At 42.1% G+C, this 22,889-nt stretch overlaps 2 protein-coding genes across 4 annotated transcripts; one reads left to right on the forward strand and one right to left on the reverse strand.

The window, feature by feature from the left end:
* The first annotated feature begins 1,453 nt into the window (after positions 1-1,453).
* mmp23ba (matrix metallopeptidase 23ba) lies at positions 1,454-11,781 on the forward strand. The gene is made up of 8 exons (XM_058084823.2): positions 1,454-1,817; positions 4,677-4,813; positions 7,827-7,966; positions 8,364-8,531; positions 8,608-8,772; positions 10,167-10,277; positions 11,282-11,408; positions 11,485-11,781. Exons 1-8 carry the CDS (start codon positions 1,644-1,646, stop codon positions 11,657-11,659), a joined length of 1,197 nt encoding a protein of 398 aa, XP_057940806.2. The 5' UTR covers positions 1,454-1,643; the 3' UTR covers positions 11,660-11,781.
* A 528-nt stretch (positions 11,782-12,309) lies between these two features.
* On the reverse strand, positions 12,310-22,853 carry cdk11b (cyclin dependent kinase 11B). Of its 3 annotated transcripts, none has more exons than XM_058084822.2 (20): positions 22,742-22,853; positions 22,156-22,286; positions 21,783-21,922; positions 21,418-21,545; positions 21,179-21,326; positions 20,709-20,845; positions 20,060-20,182; positions 19,866-19,964; positions 19,647-19,775; positions 19,488-19,559; positions 18,841-19,088; positions 18,486-18,576; positions 18,288-18,409; positions 18,095-18,200; positions 17,283-17,404; positions 17,095-17,202; positions 16,660-16,776; positions 16,183-16,331; positions 13,828-14,017; positions 12,310-12,787 (listed from the first exon to the last, which is right to left on the reverse strand). In XM_058084822.2, exons 2-20 carry the CDS (start codon positions 22,270-22,272, stop codon positions 12,692-12,694), a joined length of 2,442 nt encoding a protein of 813 aa, XP_057940805.2. In that variant the 5' UTR covers positions 22,273-22,286; positions 22,742-22,853; the 3' UTR covers positions 12,310-12,691. The 3 variants fall into 3 exon arrangements, with proteins under 3 accessions (XP_057940805.2, XP_057940804.2, XP_078653748.1); XM_058084821.2 differs by having other exon boundaries at positions 20,709-20,884; XM_078797622.1 differs by lacking the exon at positions 22,742-22,853 and adding an exon at positions 22,638-22,734 and having other exon boundaries at positions 20,709-20,884.
* Positions 22,854-22,889: the final 36 nt, after the last annotated feature.

Consider the following 22,889-nt stretch of genomic DNA (forward strand, 5'->3'; position numbering starts at 1 on the left):
CGGCACACTTTTGGTTCCGGGCCCTGGGTGCATCTCACTTTTCTGGTAAAAAAAACAGGGAAGACCCAAAAACGACTATAATGACGCTTTTTGAGGGCGGTGATTTTTGACAAAAATTATAAGGAGTTATTTTTAAAAACATATAATTTGATAATTTAACACTTGGAGCATAATTTAAGATGTTATTTATTGAACACAAAACACGTTTTAAAATGTAAATGTACACAATTTAATGAAGTATCGACTTTAAAAGCAGTTGATGTTTGCTAAATACAAGGATAGAGAGTCTTGAACCAGTCATGATGTGCTATATATATCACTATATTGACAGTTACTATATGGTATCCATTATGTCATTGTATGGTCATATCACCTCGTACTTCGGTACGTGACCAAAAAAACCCAAAACAAAACCTTAAACTATATTAGGAAAGCAGGAAGTGAACAAATGTAACAGTTACCGATTGTAAAAGTACCAGATGGAGGGGTAGGATTTAATAAGCTTTGCTTCTTCCTACTCCTTTTGGACATGTGGAACTGTGAACTGATTATGTGATGCACTCAATTGGAATATGATGCATGTTCAAATGAAATTAAACCATTACCATTACCATAAAATCTTTCTGTGCTGGTGATATTATATTTTGAATGTCGAGTCATGAATGCTCTAGATTAGAACAGTTTCAGGCAGGTTCTGGATCAGTTTTGATCGTCAGACTAAATAGCTTCAAGATGTTATTGATTTTTGTTTTACTTAGGTTCAAGGACAATCTATTCTTATAAAAAACATCGTTTTAATATGACCATTTCATCTCTGACCTTTTTAATGATTTCTTATGTGCTTTTTCTGGAACAAAAGGCAGTGGTATTATCCGCAAAAAATACCAACTTTAAGTCTTTCGTAACTTTACAGATGTCATTGGTGTACAAGTTGAATAGTTTTGGTCCCAGTGTTGACCCCTGGGGTACTCCACACATAATATTTAAACTGTGTTCTCTGAGGTTTAGATATTGCTTCCTGTGGTGCTTTTTTATTCAGTGGAACACTGGAGCTTCATGTGGTGCAGGGTCGTCAAACGGCAGCTGGTTACGTGCAGATGTTACAGCGGACATCCCTCATTACTGAGGATGAATGGGCAAGTAGAGAGAAAGTGCTTTACATTGTCAATCATTGGTGTGTTTGTTTTTTAAATATATTGTTCTCATAGCATACTCAATTGGCATTAGTATAGTACAGTCATTGCATAAAAATATTTTATCCCTTATGATGTGATGCCGATGCAATCTACTGTTTACTATTAAAGTTGCATAAAATAAATGTGAAGCCAAGTGTTTGGAGGAAAGTTCGAGCTTCGAGACTGTGTGTGTCTCAGACGTTCAACTCACGTACACAGTACGGTGGCTCCAGGATGGACACAGAGCACGTTTGGTTCCAATTAGAGCGTCTCGACGCTGACCTGCTGCCCTGTGTGCAGTAATGTGAAACCAAGACTGTGGCGCGAAAGGAGCCGAGCAGCAGCAGCCGCTGCCGCTGCCTCTTCTTCCACTCAGGACCTCGCAGGCTCCAGCACACAGCAGCTCACACGGGAGTGCAATGGCCGAAGAGTAGTAGACTTTCTGATGAGCATGTGTGAGTTTGCAAGATGGACTGTTTGTTGATTTTCCTTTCCTGGATGTGCGACGCCGCAACCACGGGGTGCTGTCAGGCTCCCGGTCGGCAGAGGAGACGAAGCTGCTGGAGGTGGGAGCCTCTGTTGGCGGCTGCACTGATAAGCCTCCTGCCTCAAAGCACAGCGTTCCCTTCATGGAGGACCGAGGTATGCTGGCACAACTTTATCATTAATGATTATTAATACATCAGGTAAATTAACCTATTTGTTTGGTTTTGCAGATAGATTGATAGATACTTTTACATGCCTTTTTCATTGTTAGGCTTGCAATAAATTGAAGTACTGTACTTTATTAATTGCAAAGGGTTACTGGGCAAGACACCATATTTGGTAACGTCAATGTTCAACTTAATAATAACAATAATCCAAGATACTTTCTATAACTGGACGTGGTTTAGGGCTTGCGTATAAAAAAAAATCCAGTTCCAGTTCCATGCGTGTTTAGAGGTGTGTTGACAGGAGTGATGCACCTGTCACCTGTGCACTAATTCTATGAAATCAAAGAAAAAATAGCATCACGAGCGCGTTATAGTTTCCCCCAACTGTTAGGAGGGTGAATTTTTCAGGAAACAACCAAAAAAAACACAGAGAAGCCAACTTTCTCTGCGTTTGCTATACTGTCGCTCCAGTTGAGTGGAGCACAATTTATACTAAAACATGGATTTAAATATACAACCAAGATCGTCCATCATCGAGAACATACTAAGAAATGAATATGATGCCGCTTTAGAGTTAAAGGCGATGGATTTGGCCGTCATAAAAAGAACTGTGCAACTTTTGCACAAATTCTCTCAGTGGAGAAAAAACACTCTCTTCAACGGTTTTACTGGAGGCAATGGCGAGCACACCGAAAGAGAACGAGAGACAGACAAAGTGTGTGATGAAGGACTTATTGACGCTGTTCAATTCTAACACAGTTTTAGTTCTCAAGATGGTGATGAATGACTTTTCTCGTAGACTACTATATATTATGTAGTTATACACACTATTCGGGACTGTACTGTTTAAATAGCCGTGTTGCACCACTGTTTTATTTGATAAAGAATTCAAAAATGATTGAAGGGAACCGGGCTTCCTTGTGTGACACCGAGCACAAGGAATCAGGAGGGATGGCTTTATTTCATTTTCTTTGCTACGCACTCTCATGATGTGTCCATCAAGAGTGCCGCTGCTGCTCAGGGTTACATAACATCCTGAGTGAGATAAACATCGTCTGTACATGGCAGGAGGGCCAGCCAGACAAATTAGATTAGTACCTAATCAGACTTTTCATTTCCGTCTGAATATTAAAAAAAAAAAGCAGTAATATCCAAGTTAGAAGTGATGTTTTGTTTAAAATGTTTGCCCTTCTGTGTCTGTGTTTATGGTACAATTTTACTTAAGTTGGAGAAATGCCTGCACAAGCTTTGCCAAGGAATGACTTATTATTTATGACTGGACAAAATAAATATAGCTTGTGCAGTCTAATGTAACACAGCCATGTTATCTTTAACATCAGAAGCTGAAGCACAGCCCTGCGACTTCTCGAGGTGGCAAAGGAAGAGAAGGAAGCATGACATCTATGAGGCAGAAACAGGAAGCTAGGAGGGAGGAAAACACAACAGTGAATCAAGACTTGTGATTTGCTACCTGTTGCTCTTTCTGCCTGTTTGGAGGCAAGAGACAAGGAAAACAAACACGCATGTACATGGAAATATACTTTTTAATTTCAGTTCATTTTCGTTTCTTGTGTTCCCTCACTACATCGAGGTTCACCTTTCATGGAGTCGCTGTTTTGCAGTATTTTTTTTACAGTGCATAAATGTGTATTGTGTTCTGCATCCTGATTGGACAAGAGACTAACAACCATTGTCAATCAATCTCGCCGTGCCCTTCCGTGCAAGTCCAGAATGCGTCGGACTTGCTAAATTTACACAAATGTTCGATCGCTAGCAGTGTGCCTCTGAAGGGCTGTATGTTTGCAAGTTTTACCGCCGACAACACCCACAATGTCAACAAAAAAATGTCAAAAGCACCTACGGTCGCACCACAAACAGCAGAGGAGGAAGAAGTTGCGGCCGTAGGGTGCCATTACAGAAGGAGCAAAATATTGTGACATGTTTTAACAAGAATATAAAAACTCTACAGTACGGCGGAATGGTGACAGGATGACGAAGAGGCATGATCAGAGGAGAGAACTAAGCATGAGTCAATTAATAGTGTCATTAAAAAGTCAGAGAAATGTGAGAAAATTGGCCTCAAAACACACACAGCAATTGTACATCAATTAATAATGAACAATTGCGGAAAAAATATCTCCGAGTGTGACATTTGACATTTTTAAGTATTTTAACGTGTGTCCTGAAGGGTTAATTGGCGCTAGTCTAAGTATTTCACTTTTAATGTTCCCTATAAATCAACCCAAGGAGTAGAAGTGTTCCCGCCTGCATGCACTTTCTGGGTCACCTTCCTATTATGGAAAAATGGATCAATCACTAAAATCTCAATAAAAGTGCCCGATAATATAAAATATTGCCGGCCAGACAAATCAAACCCCGTTTCTTCGGTCACATCTTATTTATGACAGTATTCAACTATGCAAAAGCCTGTCAAATCTGTACAAATCCAGGTGTTATTACCTGGAATTTGTACTCCAAAGACACATTAGATAGGGACACAGATCATTCTCTGTGTTTGGAAAGCACTTTCACTGCTGACCTCTTCATTTTTCCGTGCGGTGGAATTTCAGTGCATGAAAACATAGTAAGTGTCTCACTTGCAAAGCAATGAAACAGCAGCAGCCCAGCACTGTTGTTACTGTTAGAAGACACATGGAATTTATGCCTGCATGCTAAAGTCAAAGCCTTCTGACGCTTGTAATCTGCCAGAAAAACAGTCATCTATCTGCCTCAATTTCCTCCAGAGCTTCCTCAAACCTTCTTTGGGGCCGAGCAGCCCTACCTACATTCGCTTTGAGAGAGTCGAGGCTGTGTGAGGTGATTAATCAAAGGCTTCTCTTTGTCCAAGGAAGAAGCTTACACCACTGTGTTGCTCATCGGAATGCGCAAAGAGGCCCACTCCCAAGTGCTTCACCTCTCCAGGAACAAGCGCTACACCCTCACCCCGGAGCAGCTCAAATGGGACAAGTTCAAGCTCACATACAAGTATCCTCTTCTTCAATAAGCAGCTACATTTATTTAATTTATAACTCCAAAATTGTACACCTGCACAGAAACGCACTTCTAGCATATGCAGTGGAACCGCTACCATCCAACATACCAAATACAGGGTTATTCAAAAAGTATTGTGCAATAAAAAGCTATAGAAAACTACAACCAAGTCACAAGTATTCTACTCACAATCAAGTTTTATTTCCTGTCCTCAGGAAATAAAGTGTTCAATGTGGCGGCCACCTGCAGCACAGGCAACATCGATGCGATAACAGAATTCCTTCCAGATGCAAATCACTGTGTTGATCGCTGTTTGATTTTTAAGGTCCTCGAGAATAGTGGTAGCGATGGAATAGACTAGAACGGTGGTTCCCTAACGGTGGGCTGCGGACCCCTGGTGTGCCGTCGTGGTACTGCGGTGGGCCATGATATGTCCAAATATGATTAATTTTTGCAAATAATTATTTATTATGGCGGCACAGCGGTCGAGTGGTTAGCGCGCAGACCTCACAGCTAGGAAACCAGGGTACAATTCCACCCTCGGAGATCTCTGTGTGGAGTTTGCATGTTCTCCCCATGCATACGTGGGTTTTCTCCGGGTACTCCGGTTTCCTCCCACATTCCAAAAACATGCTAGGTTAATTGGCCACTCCAAATTGTCCATAGGTATGAATGTGAGTGTGAATGGTTGTTTGTCTATATGTGCCCTGTGATTGGCTGGCCACCAGTCCAGGGTGTATCCCGCCTCTTGCCCAAAAACAGCTGGGATCGGCTCCAGCACCCCTCGCGACCCTCGTGAGGAAAAAGCAGTTGAAAATGAATTAATTATTCATTATATTATTAATATTAAATAATAAATTTTTAAATTTTTTAATTTTTTTTTTGTCCCGTCCAGCCATTGGGGCAGATAGTATTGTTGATCTAAATGCCCTTACATGTTAAATAGAGCAATTTGTTGCTCTGTGTCAGGAAAGGTGTTGGCTACAACTTCCCTGTGCCATGAAATTTTATTTACAGTTACTTGATGTTTTTGTTAGGCGTATTTGGAGCGACCGGACCGGATATATATTTTTTAATTATTTTAATCGTCAAATATTTATTGCATGATTTTAAAAAATGTATAGGCCTAAGACATTTTTTAGATTTTTTAGATTTATATATACAGTGCATCCGGAAAGTATTCACAGCGCTTCACTTTTTCTACATTTTGTCATGTTACAGCCTCATTCCAAACTGTATTAAATTAATCTCTTACCTCAAAATTCTACACAAAATACTCCATTATGACAATGTGAAAAAAGGTTTTTTTGACATGTTTTGAATTTATTAAAAATAGAAAACAAAAAAATCACATTTACATAAGTATTCACAGCCTTTGCCATGAAGCTCAAAATTGAGCTCAGGTGCATCTTTTTTCCACTGATCATCCTTGAGATCTTTCTACAGCTTAATTGGAGTCCACCTGCAGTAAATTCAGTTGATTGGACATGATTTGGAAATATAATAACTGTCTATATAAGGTCCCACAGTTGACTGTGCATGTCAGAGCACAAACACCAAGCAAGTCAAAAGAACTGTCTGTAGACCTGCGAGACAGGATTGTCTTGAGGCACAAATCTGGGGAAGGATACAGAAAAATTTCTGCTGCTTTGAAGGTCCCAATGAGCACAGTGGCCTCCATTATTCGTAAATGGAAGACGTTTGGAACCACCAGGACTCTTCCTAGAGCTGGCCGGCCTTCTAAACTGAGCGATCGGGGAAGAAGGGCCTTAGTCAGGGAGGTGACCAAGGCCCCGATGGTCACTCTGTCAGAGCTCCAGCGTTCCTCTGTGGAGAGAGGAGAGCCTTCCAGAAGGACAACCATCTCTGCAGCAATCCACCAATCAGGCCTGTATGGTAGAGTGGCCAGACGAAAGCCACTCCTTAGTAAAAGGAACATGGCAGCCCGTCTGGAATTTGCCAAAAAGCACCTGAATGACTCTCAGACCATGAGAAACAAAATTCTCTTGTCTGATGAGACAAAGATTGAACTCTTTGGTGTGAATGCCAGGCGCCATGTTTGGAGGAAACCAGGCACTGCTCATCACCAGGCCAATACCATCCCTACAGTGAAGCATGGTGGTGGCAGCATCATGCTGTGGGGATGTTTTTCAGCAGCAGGAACTGGCAGACTAGTCAGGATAGAAGGAAAATGAATGCAGCAATATATAGAGATATCCTGAATGAAAACCTGCTCCAGAGCGCTCTTGACCTCAGTAGACTGGTCATGTACCTTGACCATATAGACAGTAGACATTAGCACACAGCCAAGATCTCAGAAGATTGGCTTCAGAACCACTCCGTGAATGTCCTGGAGTGGCCCAGCCAGAGTCCAGACTTGAATCCGATTGAACTTCTCTGGAGAGATCTGAAAATGGCTGTGCACAGACGTCTCCCATCCAACCTGATGGAGCTTGAGATTTATTGCAAAGAAGAATGGGCAAAACTGCCTAAAGATAGGTGTGCTAAACTTGTGGGATCATATTCAAAAAGACTTGAGGCTGTAATTGCTGCCAAAGGTGGATCAACAAAGTATTAAGCAAAGGCTGTGAATACTTATGTAAATGTGATTTTTTTTGTTTTCTATTTTTAATAAATTCAAAACATGTCAAAAAAACCTTTTTTCACATTGTCATAATGGAGTATTTTGTGTAGAATTTTGAGGTAAGAGATTAATTTAATACAGTTTGGAATGAGGCTGTAACATGACAAAATGTAGAAAAAGTGAAGTGCTGTGAATACTTTCCGGATGCACTGTATATAGTATATATATATATAGGTTTCCAAGAATTTCCATTTTTTTCCCACTGCGAAAAACTGTTCCTTTCTTAATCCTACAAACAAAACGTGATGAAAACCATCTCTGTCATAATATTCATGGAGCAAAAAAAATGAACATGTGTTGGTTTTGGCAGGTCATCACAACAGCATACATTTGTAAGCAAACAAAATTCCGTTCTGCTTTAAGGTTGCTATCCTACCCTACCAACCTGATCAATGCCACTGACACACGCCGAGGCATCGCCAAGGCCTTTGCAATGTGGAGTGAGGTCTCGCCCTTCAGCTTCCGTGAGGTGCCAGCGGACCACGAGGCGGACATTAAAATCGGTGGGTGATTTCACAGTGGCTCCACTGACTTCCAACGCTGCTCTACCACATCTTCTCTCTGTGGGGTCGTCACAGAGACATCTCTGCCTCCAGACTCCTTAAATCATAAAAACCACACATCATATATTTAGCAACAGACATCATTTTTAAATGAAAAACACAAATGCTTAACAACTTCCATACGTGTCAGTCCGTGTTGAGGCCCTCTAAGTCAACTTTGATCTGTCTCAACGCTCCATAAGTTTTGGAGAAAAATCACTGCAGTGTACACTTCATCATCCCCCTGCTGTGGTGTAACCAGAGCTGATATAATGGAGCTGAGTACGGGGAAAGGAGGGAGGCTTCCCCGCTTTGGTGTTGAGCTGTGTGTGTTTGTGTGTGTGTGTGTGTTGGGCAGGCTTCTACCCCGTCAACCACACAGACTGTCTACAGTCCCACTTGCACCACTGTTTCGACGGCATCACGGGAGAATTGGCTCACGCCTTCTTCCCACCGACGGGCGAGATCCACTTTGACGACCACGAATACTGGATTCTGGGGAACATGCGGTTCAGCTGGAAGAAAGGCACGTGTCCTCGTGCTTATTTACGCAGCAAATTAATATTCTATCAACAACGTGTGTTTTTTTTTTTTTTTTGCAGGGGTTTGGCTCACAGACCTCGTTCATGTGGCAACACATGAGATAGGCCACGTGCTGGGACTCATGCACTCCAGGGATTCAAAAGCTATCATGCACCTGAATGCAACACTGACTGGACGCAAGCTGATCACACAGGACGATGTGTGGGGTATGCACCGTCTCTATGGTACGATCCATTCCCTTGAAATCCACCTTCAGTAAGTCTAATTGACATGGGTGGTCTTGTCAAGACAACAACAGACATTGGGAAACACATTCAGGTTGTACTGTTCAGGACAGCCCATCTTTGTATGGTTTGAACATGTGACCCAGCATTTCCACCTTAGGTACCGGAATTCCTGAGAAGTAGGCATTATTCCACTTTAAGCTCACCTAAAAAAATCATGGCTGATGACCACAATAAGCTAGTTTTGTTTGAGATGAGACAGTTGGACTGACCTGACAACTGAACTAATCATTTTTGGGGGGCATTTTGCAGCAAAAAATGTATACAGTATTTTCAGATTCCCAGGTTTGTGGAATTCAACCAGGTACCAAACGCAGAAGGGGGTGAAAACATAATATACAGCAGGGGTCTCAAACTCAATTTACTTGGGGGCCACTGGAGCTAGGGTCTGGGTGAGACTGGGCTGCATCAGGTTTTCCCAAAAAAAAACCAACGCATTTATTAAAAACAAAAAAAATAAAAAAAACTTTGCTTTGGTTCCAATTTTCTACAAGAAAAGCTCTGATAAAACATTCCACTGTTCTCAAATATCTTACTTTTTATTGTTCTACACAAAATAAGATGAAAAATAAACAAATCAAGAATAAAGAAAATCAATCAATCAGTAATAAATAAATAAATATAATAATAATAAAACGGCAAATAATAAAAACTTAAGAAACCACATATAGTTGGTGGGTAGACATTATTTTTTTCAGATTAAAATGAACAAAGCATTATTAGAGCCCTGTAGACATGACAAAACACGACTATAGTCACATTTATACTCTTTTTATTTACAACATATTGCGCCACTGCAGGGTCTTGAGACACATGCTAACTCGCAAACTAGAGAGCTAGCGACCTAAACGGTTATAAGTTATTTCCTTTAAACTTAAATAGCCAAAAACTTACCATTTCCACACGACTAGGGAGGATAACTATTAACAGTTATTTAACTTTTAACATGAACATTAATCAAACGTAATAATTTTTTCTGGGTACATGATACCATACAGCATCCATATCAAACTTGCGCGGGCCGCACTAACATTAAACTTTCATATCAAACTAGTGCCCTGCGGGCCACATTTGGCCCACGGGCTTCGTGTTTGAGACCCCTGATATACAGGGTGCCGCTCAAGTTTGTATACAGAGGAAATATAGGATTATAGCATTGTATTGCCTGTACGGCTTATAAATGTTAGATGATGGCAAAGGATGAAATCTATTTCCATTAATTTTCTATTTCTACTCCATGACATGTTCATGTGACTTGTGAAGAACACTAGTACATATTTCCCTAGAACCAAAAGCATCTCAGTGATCCACATCGTTTCTGCCGTGTCATCCAGGATGTTTGGACCGGTTCTTCATCTGTCCGGCGTGGGCTCGTAAAGGCTATTGTGACAGCAAGCGCAAGCTGATGCAGAAGCACTGCCCTTCCAGCTGTGATTTCTGTTACGGTAAGACACCAGTGGTCCAAGAAGCGAAGAAGAGGAAGGTTTGTCTCGGATGAGCAGTCGAAGGAGCTGCTGTGATCCCGTTGCCAAAGCAGCAATGTCAGCCAAGAAGTCCAAAGGATTACGACAGTGTCCTGATGTAGCAGATGTGTTTACTGTCACATGCTATTTGTAAAATCATCGGAGACATCGGACAACACTCCATGTACATGTGAAGTCCACTTCTGCACAAGACAAACTGGCTCGTGCAGATTTGTTGTTGCTTCGGGCTGGCAACATGGGACAGAGCAAAGAGGCGGGAGGACACAATTCCTTGGCTCGCTCTAATCTGTTCCTCATTGTTGATTGGGAGATGTTGTTTGGCTGTGGAAAATTCCTAAAGCCCCTCCAAACCGCTGGAATTTAAGACTGTGGCTTCAGGGTTAGAGACACACCAGGTCAATTTGGATTTCTGCTTCATTAGGGAGAACAACTGTTCTCCAAGCGCTCTTTGACTTGACGATCCCAAAGGTGGACTGTTGGGCTTGGCCACAAGTTTCAAAGGAGAAATTGTCCATTGTGATAACGTTGCATAATGGTAAAGCTGATTGTGAGGCCGAGTGACATCGTCACATTAGAAAGTAGACTGCTGTTTACTGGCCACTTCCTGAGGTGCACCTACTCCATTTAATGAGATCCAGCACAAGAATCCTGCCTTTGTAAGTGCAGTAGAATATCTAAGGTCTGAATTCAAAGCATTGTCAGGCAGACCGCACATTGCTTGCGACCTCAGCAAGTATTTAAAGATTAACATATGTGTGTATGGGTATATTTGTATAGACAGTATACACACACATATTAATATAAAGAAAACAAATACCTGTCTTTGGCAACGTAGCTTGTGATTGGTAAACAATAGCAAACAACAAGAATAAACATACAGTATCGACAGTCTAAAGTGACTTTTTTCATTCATTTTCCTTATTGCAAGATCTTGCTTTTGATCCCAACACATTTCCCCCTCCTAGAATTCCCTTTCCCCACCGTGGCTCCCACCCCGACTCCTCCAAGGACCAAACACAAGCTTGTCATTGAGGGCAAAAAGCTGACTTTTCGTTGCGGCAAGAAAATAGCGTCTAAGAAGGGAAAAGTATTGTGAGTAACATCTCACCTCCTGTATGACCTCCTGATGTGATGTGTTGACTGACTTGGAGCACAATCTTCTTCTCAGCTGGTACAAGGACGGCGAGCTGCTGGAGTTCTCGCATCCCAACTACATCTCTTTGAAAGATGACCATATCACTATCGTGGCCAACGCCATCAACGAGGGCACGTACACCTGCATTGTAAAGAAGAAAGACAAAGTTCTCACCAACTACTCTTGGAGGGTGCGCGTGCGATTCTAAACACATTCCCTTGGGGACATATTGTCTATCTTTTGTACTTTCTATGCAACTGTATTGTTGACAGCTGTTGTGCAAATTAAATAAACATTCCATGACAGGAGGTACTTTTGTGAGCTAGCAATGCGTATCTCGCCGTCATTCTCCAACCGTTATACTGTACATGTACAATAATTGCTGTTCAGCAGTTCTAACAAAAATGTATATTCAATACAAGAAACAAAGTCATCACTATGGTAAAATTCAAATGACATCAAGCACGTTCATAAGAAAAAAAAATTGTCTATGACCTTTGGATGTATTTGGAGCTGACAGCACATGTGGAAGACCTCAAACGCTGCACTTGCTTTACAAGACTCAACAATGCCAGAGACCATCAGCTGCTTCACCAGCTGCTCTTCTTCAACACATCAGGGGTAACGTTCTAAACAAGGGAGCAGCAGAGGAAGGCTAATGGGGACAAATCACACAATAACATCTTGAACTAAGCCTAAACGTACCGCTTTGTTTTTCATGGGCTGAAAATGAAAGAGTTGATTAATTCAGTACTACAAATGAGAAGCAAGAGCTGCATGGAGAAATGCAGAGTGACATCACCTTTGGACAGCTAAAAAAGAATTTGCTACTCTGGCAAAGTGCAGAATTACAAAACAAACGGTTTCAAACTTTATTTCCAGCAAAAAATATGCCCTTATCTTATCAGTGAACAGTCATAACAGTGGGCGAAAAGCTAATGTTGTCATGCCCCAGTAGCTCAGGCTGCCATCTGTCATCACCATTTATTTACCTGGAACATTTCTCATGAAGTACAAAGAGTGGAAATAAAAGAAAACAAAAGCACTAAGCTAACTCTTGCCACATTGGATATTGTAGCAAGGGTAGTAGTAAGAGTTGGGATTGGAACACATCAGTGCCACCAGTCTTGCTGTTAGACAGTCCTTGTTAATCATCCTAATTGATCACAGATTGATCTTGTTTACAGTTCAGTCCAGAGGCGGAGCAGGCATTTCATGCTCCTTCCATTGGAACTCAGACTCAGAATTTGAGGCTGAATCCTGGTCCGACAGCAGACGCGCCCTGATTGCTGGTGGTCAAATGAAAGCCTGTGTCCTTCAGGTCATCATCACCCCCCTGAGGAAAAAAAATACAGATTGAAGCATGACCCGACTATGATGCACCCCCATGTTAGCTTAACATAGGGGTTTACAGGGGTTTACCATAAGGCTTTTGCACGTTATTTGTGCTTCTTTAGTTTTCTGAATTATAAATCTCCTGTATAATGTGTTTTTTTTCTTGCAGGCCTGAGCTACGCATGTTGGCTGGTACATTTTTGCACACAGGACGTAATTGTCTATTGTCCTACAGCAGACAAAGAAAATATAATGCTATTGGTGTTAGTGAGGTGTCAGTCAAATGTAAAATATTTTTTGACACTGTTAGAAGACTCCATAGAAATCATGCATGAAAAATAGGACATCGACAACAGGTATATCTTTTACAGTGAGTAAAAGAACACTGACTGTCCTTCAATATGAAAATCTACCAAAAAAGTCACAAAAAAACCTGACTAAAGTCCTCACGAGTGCACAAAGTATTACCACAGGATTTGTGTGTTGTTTTGCGTAGTGAACTCTTGTTGCAAGCGATGGACCATAAGAGACTACAAAAAAACGTCAATTTGTAAGGTCATGAAAAGTACAAATACTAAAATCATCAGTTGGACCTTCGTCATTATGTGGATATTTTCCAAATCCAATTCAAAATGGACCAGCATCACAGAAACGATTGTCACATCTCAGTGGTTTCACTGTGACCAGACACGCAACTAATGATGTGGTGAAATGTGGCACAAATTGTCAAAAATATATATTGACGTAAATCAAAAACAAGGACATTTTACATTCTTATTATTAGCGGCAAACCATCAAGATTATATTTAAACTGTTACTCAAATCACGCAATTACAATATATTGCTATATAACTTCCTTGTGGGTCATACCACTGCTTAAAACATTAGTAACGTCAGCGTGTGCATCATGGAAAACACAAGGGGGAACAAGGCAGACACAAAGCAGAGGCTTGTCGGCCTTTAATCTATTTAACACAGGGAGCCTTCGGAAAGCCTGCTGGCTTTATGTCATGGAGAAAGTGGAAGGCTTAATGTCCTTACCAGTTGACTGTAGCCCAGGCCTCCCTCCGGCGGTCGAGGACTGGTACCTCTCTTTACCCTCTGTTGCTCGCTCTTGGCCGGCCAGGTGGGGAACATGGATGGTTCAATGGGCAGCGGCGTCTCACGGAAGTACTCGTGCTTGAGTGCCTCATCGGACAGAATCCTCTTACCGGGACAGTAGGTCAGGAATCTGGGGGAAAAAGCAGGATGGTTGATTTGGAGATGCAGGCAGCATCACTGCATTGTTAAGTAGTGTCATTGTGTGGAATTGATTGTTGCTTCAACTGGCTCAAAGATGAGAATTAGCTTTAACACCTCTTTGCCAAAGGACTGATGTTGACTAGTCATTCCCTAACCACTGTGTTGTGGCGTATTGGATCATCATGTGTACATCATGTACGGCATCTCTCAGTGATGTCGTGACATGCAGAACAATTCAATGCTTTTCCACTAGAGGGCAGAAGGTGCACAATTAACCCGTGTATCCACCTGTTGGCATTTATACAAGAGGTCTGTACGTGACATGCAGTGAAATTTTTTGAATGTAAAGTACACTGTACTCACAAAAAGGTTGGGATTTCCAGTGTTCGGGTAAAAATTTCAGCATGAAGCTACAATACACTTTACAAGTGAACTAAATTTGACCTTGTGTAAACTTTTGAATGTCCAACTTAGTTGGACACTCTTGGCAGAACATGTCGTTTTCTAACAAGGAGCTGAACGATAAAACTATCAACAGATGATTTTTTGCCTGCAGATGACACGATGCAACACTCTCAGCTCAGCGCCATGTCCCACCGAGAACATCCTGTTTGACGCCTTAGTCGGCTTAGTCTCGTGATGTCAGAATGTGTAAAGAATGATAAAGAAGACTTTAAATACTAATTCTAATTGAACCAGGCTATTCATTGGCCACTTCATGGTTCACACACACCCTTGTGTATTTTGCCAGCTCCTTGTTACGGAACAGCAGGCAGTCATGCAAAAAGTATTGAAACACATGTACATTCAAAAGGCTGGAGAGCGTCAAATTCCATTCACTTCATCCTCATCATGAAATTTCAATCGAAAACCAAATATCCCCAACATTTTGGGAGTAGTGTATGTGCATCGGCTCAATAAAAGTTGGAAAACAGAACATTGCCTAAAGTAAAGCAAATATTTTTTTTAACAAATAAGAGAATCAAAATGCGGGTGTGCATTAATTGTGGAAATTAAAGCTTCGCTTGACTGGAACTATTCCCATATAAGTGGGAACATTCAGAATAAACAATAACTTGAAAATTAAGGTCTTTAAAAAGTGATTCAAACTGTGGGCCTTGTCATGGCGCCATGCACACAAAGCACAGTAAATATTGGTGTAAATGCTCCAGGAGTTCTTTACACAAAGGTGGTAATATTTCAGTCTAACAGTTGAATGTTAGCTTGTGATTGAACTCAACTGTAAGTCAAAGTTGGATATGAAAGGTTTTTAGGCACCCGTGTGTGATACTTCAAAGAGACCAGTCTGACAAAATATACCTCTCAATATTTAGCAGTCGTTTCATGCACCCGCCCCACATGTTTTGATTCCCCCGGCTGTCTGCTCATGACTGGAAAGGTGCCAAAAACTCCCAGTGAACTGTGATCCCTCAGACAGCACGGTTGTTGTTAGCATTCCTCTTCAGCTAACTTGGCTGTGCAGGTTGGTCTTTTACATGTGCATGCAAAGACTCGGTAGGAGAAGGTAAATATCTAGGAATATTTCTTATCCTTGCAGCTTCTCAACAATCCCGGGAAATATAAAGTTTGGGTGTTATCTTGTTCTTGTGTCCCAGTCAAATTTAGGTTTTGTAGTATTGGTCATTACCATGGTGAGTATCTGTGAAACAGAACATGAGGACAGAGCCGAAGCACGTTGATGAATCACCAGTGCGCTCTGTTGTCATGTTTTAAGTGAGCTGGCCAGAAAATCATGGAGTGAATAAAGCGCTCTGGAGCCACGGAAGGAAAGAGCAGAGTAAGAACACACTGATGTGAGTGAGCATATTTCCACTGTCAAATCCTGCTGATTGTAACTGATGTATCTGTTTGATATTTGACTTTCGCTCACATCTGATTTGAGTATTCAGTCAGTAATGACTAAACCACTGCCACCGAAGGTTACACATACGCCATTTCATAAAACTACCACACGAAAATTGCTTATGTCGTACTATGGAATTGGCACAATGTTCATATGATGTATTCATCACAGCTTCACCGTGATGGCGGTTTGACCAGACGTTCACCGTCAGACGGACTGCAACGGAGTGAGGGTTTAGGGCCAAGTGCTACCTTAAATATGAGGAAGGAACAAGTTTTAAAGGAACTCACTTGTTCATTAAGTCAAATCCCTGGTCTGACAGCAGAGCACCAAAGCGCTTTCGCAGGTTATTGTAGGGATACTCTGTGAAAGACATCTTCTTCACAGCAGGCAGCTCGTTGTAGCCCGGCCAAATTTTCTCACTGGGTGACCCCAGATCCTAAAGACGAACAACATAGGGTCCTATTAGTGCATAGCCAATACAGACAGATACAATGTATTTCCACTTTGCCTCAAGTATCCATCAAGCTTCATTCATCACAGGTAACAACTGGAGGATACCCTGAGAGGCTTGAATGAGTCCAAACCAATTCAGACTACCCAGGTGGGCTTCTTGGTTTCAGCCCCTGGGTGACTTAAATCCAACAGCCCCACCCAGTGGTGCACTAACAGAGCTGCACTGTGAGCTGACCCACTCTGACAGACAGTATCCGCACGATTTACTGACTCCAAACACCTTAATGGTGGTGATAAATCACAGCATTTACCTTGAATATTTTATTAATTTGGTCAATTTCAGATTTTCCAGGAAAGAGAGGTTTCTGGGTGAGGAGCTCGCCAAATATGCAGCCCACAGACCACATGTCGACAGCTGTGGAGTACTCCTGCAGGAAGGAGAAAAAAAGACACAGTGGCAGTCCATAAAAACATAACGCAGACAGTCTGCCTGGCACGTTTCTGCTTTGGTCTGTCTCGCCTGTGAAAGTGGATGTGCTATGACGGCCACTGGACATTTTCCACATGTAAATCATCTTGTGTAAAAGTCAAAATTGGGCTTCCATACGCAAAGTGATTTGCAGATGTTGGCATATATTTGGAAAGATATTTTGGGGGTAAAACAATCAGCAATGATGACATAACCCTTTTATGTTAATATTTGGAGTTCGAGCTATTGCAGAGCACACATGAATATGTGTTTTTACCTTGGCTCCGAGCAGCAGCTCTGGTGATCTGTACCACAAGGTGACCACTACAGGAGTGTATGGCTTCAGGGGGGATCCATACTCACGGGCTAGACCAAAATCACCAATCTATAAATACCAATAAGAGTGCATATATTGGACATGTTCAATTTAACAGTATCCTTCAGAGTTGATCAATGCTAAGTCACCTTCAGGATGCCCTTGTGACTAAGCAGGAGGTTGGACGTCTTTAGATCACGGTGCAGAATCCAGTTATCATGGAGATGACGCACGCCTCGAAGCAGCTGAATCATCAGCGTCTTGACTTCACCTGGTGAGCAAGGTTGAATAAAGCAGACTTAAAGGGGACCTATTATGCTCATTTTTGCCCTGGACTACTATAGAGCAGCTACACACAATAACCAGCCCAGAAAGCTTTGTAGTTCTTCCAGAGTCTAGCTTTAGGTTTTCTACAGCATTGGTAACGTAATGTATTTTGCGGGACTACTAGTTTGTTTTTTTTTAAACTTGGGGAGAGCCACTAATTGTGGTGGAAAACGGCTATTAGCAACCCTGCTCCCTGTATGCACACTCTATAATGCTACAAATGTTCACAAAACAGTCCAGTGTGAAATGCCGTTTAGAGATTAAAATGCATTTGTTTTGCTGGTAGGGAATCAGGAACTCCAACCACTTGTGCCTGATGATGGCGTCTTTAGGAATTGGAAACAAATGTGGCATTCCCTTACGAGCCATTGCTAGCAACATAAATAGAGGAGCAGAGCTTGGTGGAGGGCAGAGAGTTTATCTGCCTTAGAGCCACCTCCATATAAGGAAGTCCGCTCCTCTGTGACATCACAAAGGGGCAGTTTTCCCACGCCTTCTGATACTTTTTTCAGGGCTCACTTCCAAATGTGCAAACCTCATTATCTGAAACTTCGGCATTGTTTACCACGAGAAAAACATTTATAGGTCAGTGGAAAAAGCCTCACAGAATAATCACTGAGGTATGCTACAATACCTGGCAGGAAAGGCTGCTTCATGGTTTCCATCAGACTCTTGAGGTCATGCTCAACATAGTTCATGACAATGTAGATCTTGTCCATGTTGCTTCCAACAACTATTTCCTAGAATAGAAACTGTATGTTTAGCACATAAAGAAATAATAGTGCATAGACAAAGCTAAACCATAAAAGAATGCAAAGTCTATCTACCCTCACTGTGACGATGTTTGGGTGTTGAGCTTTCAATATAGTGTTGATTTCTCTCAATGATGTGATGGGGAAGCCCTCCTTCTCCTTCTCCATCTTTAGCCTTTTCAAGGCCACAATTTCATCTGCAAACATGACAGCATATGTTTTGTTTCAGCAGTCCACACCACATGGGCCCACATCACATGTTTCGTTTCCTACCAGTCTTTTTGTCCTTGGCCCTGTAGACCACGCCATATGTTCCTTCCTCTATTCGGTTCAGACACTGGAATTCCTCCACACTGCGGCAGCCCTTTAAAAAAAGACAACAGTAAAAAGTTCACCCGTTAAAGACATCATGCTTAGGTCACACATACAAAGTTATAACAGTATAACATTTCAAAATGTACTCACATTGTTCCAGTTAAATAAATAAATAAATCTGTTGTTATATGTTTCATTTAATGTTAAAATATGATATCGTCTGTTGTCTGGTCATGGGAGCTGAGCGTATTGTGACCCCCTTAGCTACCATTAGGCCAATACGTATAAACAATTGTGATGCGTTGACATGCACCTGTAACGCAGGCAGGTATTTGGGCAGCTCCTTCTTCAGCTCCACAGGTGAAATAGGAGGTGAGTCGGGAATGTAGTTCCCTTCAGGAGTGGGTGTACGCGAATGCGTCTGAGACTGAGGCGTGGGGTCACCATCCCCTGCGTCTTTATCGTCGTCTTCATCATCGTCTTCTTCCTCCTCCTCCTCCTCCTCCTCTTCCATCTCCTCACCACTTTCCTCCGTATCGTGGTCGAAACGGGACTCTGGTACTGTCGGATGAAGGTTGATGATCAGCGGTTTGCCCAGATTCTGGACCTGAATCATGCCACTAAGTAACCATGTATAAAGAATTACAGCTCAAACGAGTGGTTTGGCTGTTAAATGCTCTTTAACTATAGTGTGCACAATCTCAGCAGTGTGTTCCCAACTGTGGGGAGCAAAAGTGTCTGCGGTGGAAGAATGACTCTGAAATTGATTACAGTCTATTGCTATGCATGAGTTGGTAAATTCCAAGTACATTTGCATACAAACAGAACCAAACGGCAGTGGAAGTGCCAAGTGATACGACGGCAGAGAAAATAACGCATATAACACATCAAGATCGATTTGTCAGGTCTGATTTGTTTCTAGTAGGCATTATTTTGATGCAAATGCAGCCTAAATGGTACCTGCGGGTATATGATTCCCATTCTGCTCCTCTTCATACTCCTCTTCTGACTGATCCTCCTCACTCACATCCTCTGCAAGGAAAGAAGAGGCGGTGTTAAAAATGAACAACCTGGCTGCACTCTTCAGCAGCATAACAGGGAATTAGAAATGTTTACTACCTGCACTCTGTTCAGATCTCCCTGAACCAGACGCCGAGACAGACCCTTCCTCTCCTTCTTCCCCTTCCTCACCCTCATCACTTTGGCTGCTGGACTCTTCCCCCTCCTCCTCAGAGGCAAATCCTGATGCTAGATGATATGGAGATGAAGATAATATGGAGATAATGAAGAGATCATTTGGTAATTTCTTGTCGCGTTCTTGCAATGGTCATGACTTACCTGGGGAAGACTCAGCAGAGCTGGGTTTCCTTTCGCCATCACTAATGTCTTGAAGGTCTGCGAGCAAGTCTTCAAGCTCTGGTTTCTCCTCCTTTAATGCTGCAGGGCACAACATCCATTCAAGGCATGTCTAGGACAGTATATAAGAAAAAAGCTGATGACAGAAGGAGATGTCAACTGTGTCATAGGCTCACTATTTTTCCGTAGTTCCCCCTGTTCTGGTCTCTCTCGGGGAACACGAGCGGGGCTGCGGCTGCGGTGACTTTGTTTCGACTTCTCACCATACTCGTCGGGTAACATTCGTTGGTGCGATGGCACTGTGGACCAGACAGACTATTATTAATTCCAATTGCATTTGAAATGATAAATACTAATATTTTGTTGGCGTGCCTTTAGCTTTGACTACAGTGTGCATTGGCTGTGGCATCGTTTCCACAAACATCTGCAATGTCACAACATTTACTTCTGTCCAGAGTTGCATTCATTTTTCACCAAGAATGTGTACCGACGACGGGCAACTCAGACAACTATGCAGTTTCCCCACGTCTTCCTAGTATTTTAATAATGTTGGACAGATCTTAACCTTAATCTCCTTAGATGTTTTTACATGCTTGACGCCTGCCAACAATTTGACCCTTCTGAAATAGGATAACAACTTTTCCACAACCACAGATATGCCTTTTATTCAAGAAATGAGAAGCTACTCACTGCATCAGTTATGGTTAAGTAAGTTGTTTCTAGTGGGAGGCTCCTACCACTCTGCTTAGTTAAACCCAGGTGTCAACCTTTTTGGGTAATACTTGGGTTTTGCCAAACTGACCCTTTGTCCATCTGACTACTGACCATCTCGCCGGGCTTCCCGTTCTTTGCGTCGCTCCTCGGCTCGCCTCTCTCGATCCTTCAGCTCCCGTTGCTCTTTCTGCTGCTCACGCAGTTTCCGGTCACGCTCGCGCTGTCGCTCTTGTTGTTCAAGCCGGTCCCTGTGGTCCAAAAAAAACCCAGGAGAATCCAGTCTGGGTCTGTCCGGACAACCAGAAGCCCATTTTTGTCATTGGAGTATTATTTTGTTTCATAGGTCATGACTACAAAGTATAACAAACATGCATCAAAGTTAAGACAGAGGTTCACAAAAGCTGAGAAACATTACAACTACACAACAGTCTGCATCAACTCATATCTGCATCATTCCAGTGGCCTTAATTCATCTTGCACTGGACCCACTCTGGCACTATTTTCTAGCTTGTGTGTCATCAAAACAAACTTCAGATCTCAAAAAACAACTTTAACATGGTGCTTTTCTAAACGGTGTTCACCTCTCTCTTCGTGAATGAGCTCTGGCTTGCTCCCTTCGTTTCTGTCGCTCCCAGTCTTGCCGGGCTTTGTCCTCTTCCCACTGACGCTTCCGGCGATCCCGCTCCCTCTCTTTAGTCTCTTTATCTTTGACCCGTGCATGTTTCCCTGCTGTAGAAGAAAACACAGAAATACACCTTAAGTGGATGCAGCTGTGTATATAGTAGCCATCAACAAATGTTCTTTTTCTGATGTCCCATACCTCCCTCAGCAGAGTGACTACGACGGCGTCTTTTGTCTTTTCTCTTCTCCTCTTTTCTGTGGTGAGATTTCTCTTTCCTTGCTATTTGCTGTGGAGGCTTAATTGCAAGAGAATCATCTTCTTCTCCTCTGTGAAAATAAAACATTGTGAGACATTACCTGTGTATTACTACAACAACAGAAACAGGCTGGGCCCTTATTGGGCCATTGGCAGGTATGGGTGATTCTTCTGAAAAAGTTACCAGTGAGGGTGCCGTCACTTTGAGGGACATGACGCACAGACTAAAGTGATTTGAAGCTATGGCCGCATGAAAATATACTGCAAACATATTAAATAAACAGTGGAAAACAGTTTAGGGCAAGTACCTGTCCTCTGTTGAGTCTTCCCTAGTGTAGGGGGAATTACGAATTGTTATTTCCATCTTCTGATCTCGTAGTTCTCCTTCCTCCGGGGTCTCTCGCTTGGCTTCCCGAGCATCCGCCTGTGGAACACTGATCTGGAAAAACTGATGGAATAAGAACTATTATAATCAACAATTTCAAAAAAAATATTAAAGCAATGCAAACAGAAGGCTATAAGTGTTGATTTGAGTTTGTCTATATATGTGCCTTGTGGTTGACTGGTGACCAGTCCAGGGTGTTCCCCACCTGTCACACACAGTCAGCTGGGATAGAGTCCAGCTCAACTTTGGATGTAAAATGGATGGATGAGTATTCCAGAAAATAAACAATAATTTACATTTTTTTGGCACTTGGTATCGGTTCGTTCTTCTAATTCTTTTCTGCGCTTTTTCTCCAGGAGTATTTCATCAAGAGTTTTAACTTTCCAGGTCTCTTTTTCGTCCCCCATCAGCATCCACTCTCCACCACCTACAACACACAAAAAATTATGACCTCTCGTCACAAAAATGGCAAAAAAAACATCACTGTCAAAATGCCACGGAAATTGCAAGCACTATTTCTCATCGTGGGTATCTATACAGTATTTAGTAAAGTATCGTGTGAAACCCGGGTAATTCAACTAGCGGTAACCACGAAAACGGTTTGGAAGGAATACTAATGCCAGGAAGCAAGTATAAACAACAAGCAACCAAATTACTGTTTTCTGTTTATGGCTAACACATCATGGCTAGCGTTAGCTACTTAAACTCAAGCGACATTTACCCCAAACTACAGTACGATAGCTTTATGTTACGATAATAATTGTTGCGTATCTAGTACCGCAATTATATGACTACTTTCAGGGATCTTTTTTTAAATCAATTTAACAGAGTAGCGCCCGATAACAGTGACTTTTGTGTAAGAGCAAGATGTGTATGTCAAACCTGAAATATGATCGGCGGTCCTCTGGCAAATCGGAAGTTGAAAAAGTGCACAAGTGTGACGTTATTACGTTAAAGCGCCACCTACCGGCTTGGGGGTATGGATGACTTTACTTGAAATTACTTGATGACGTCAAATGATGTTAAACCT

The sequence above is a fragment of the Doryrhamphus excisus genome, linkage group LG17 (genome assembly GCF_037039965.1).
Source record: "Doryrhamphus excisus strain RoL-2023G ecotype Guam linkage group LG17, RoL_Dexc_Guam_v1.1, whole genome shotgun sequence".
Lineage (NCBI taxonomy): Eukaryota > Metazoa > Chordata > Actinopteri > Syngnathiformes > Syngnathidae > Doryrhamphus > Doryrhamphus excisus.

Excerpts from the sequence above, each read along its gene's own strand:
- cdk11b (XM_058084821.2), bottom strand. The coding sequence starts at position 22,272 with ATGCTGATGGGGGACGAAAAAGAGACCTGGAAAGTTAAAACTCTTGAT. Across the intron at positions 21,923-22,155 it reads ATACCAAGTGCCAAAAAAAT|TTTTTCCAGATCAGTGTTCC; the intron begins GTAAATTATTGT and ends TTATTCCATCAG. Across the intron at positions 19,560-19,646 it reads GAGATCTGAACAGAGTGCAG|AGGATGTGAGTGAGGAGGAT; the intron begins GTAGTAAACATT and ends CTTTCCTTGCAG.
- mmp23ba (XM_058084823.2), top strand. The coding sequence starts at position 1,644 with ATGGACTGTTTGTTGATTTTCCTTTCCTGGATGTGCGACGCCGCAACC. Across the intron at positions 1,818-4,676 it reads TCCCTTCATGGAGGACCGAG|GAAGAAGCTTACACCACTGT; the intron begins GTATGCTGGCAC and ends TCTTTGTCCAAG. Across the intron at positions 11,409-11,484 it reads TCTAAGAAGGGAAAAGTATT|CTGGTACAAGGACGGCGAGC; the intron begins GTGAGTAACATC and ends TCTTCTTCTCAG.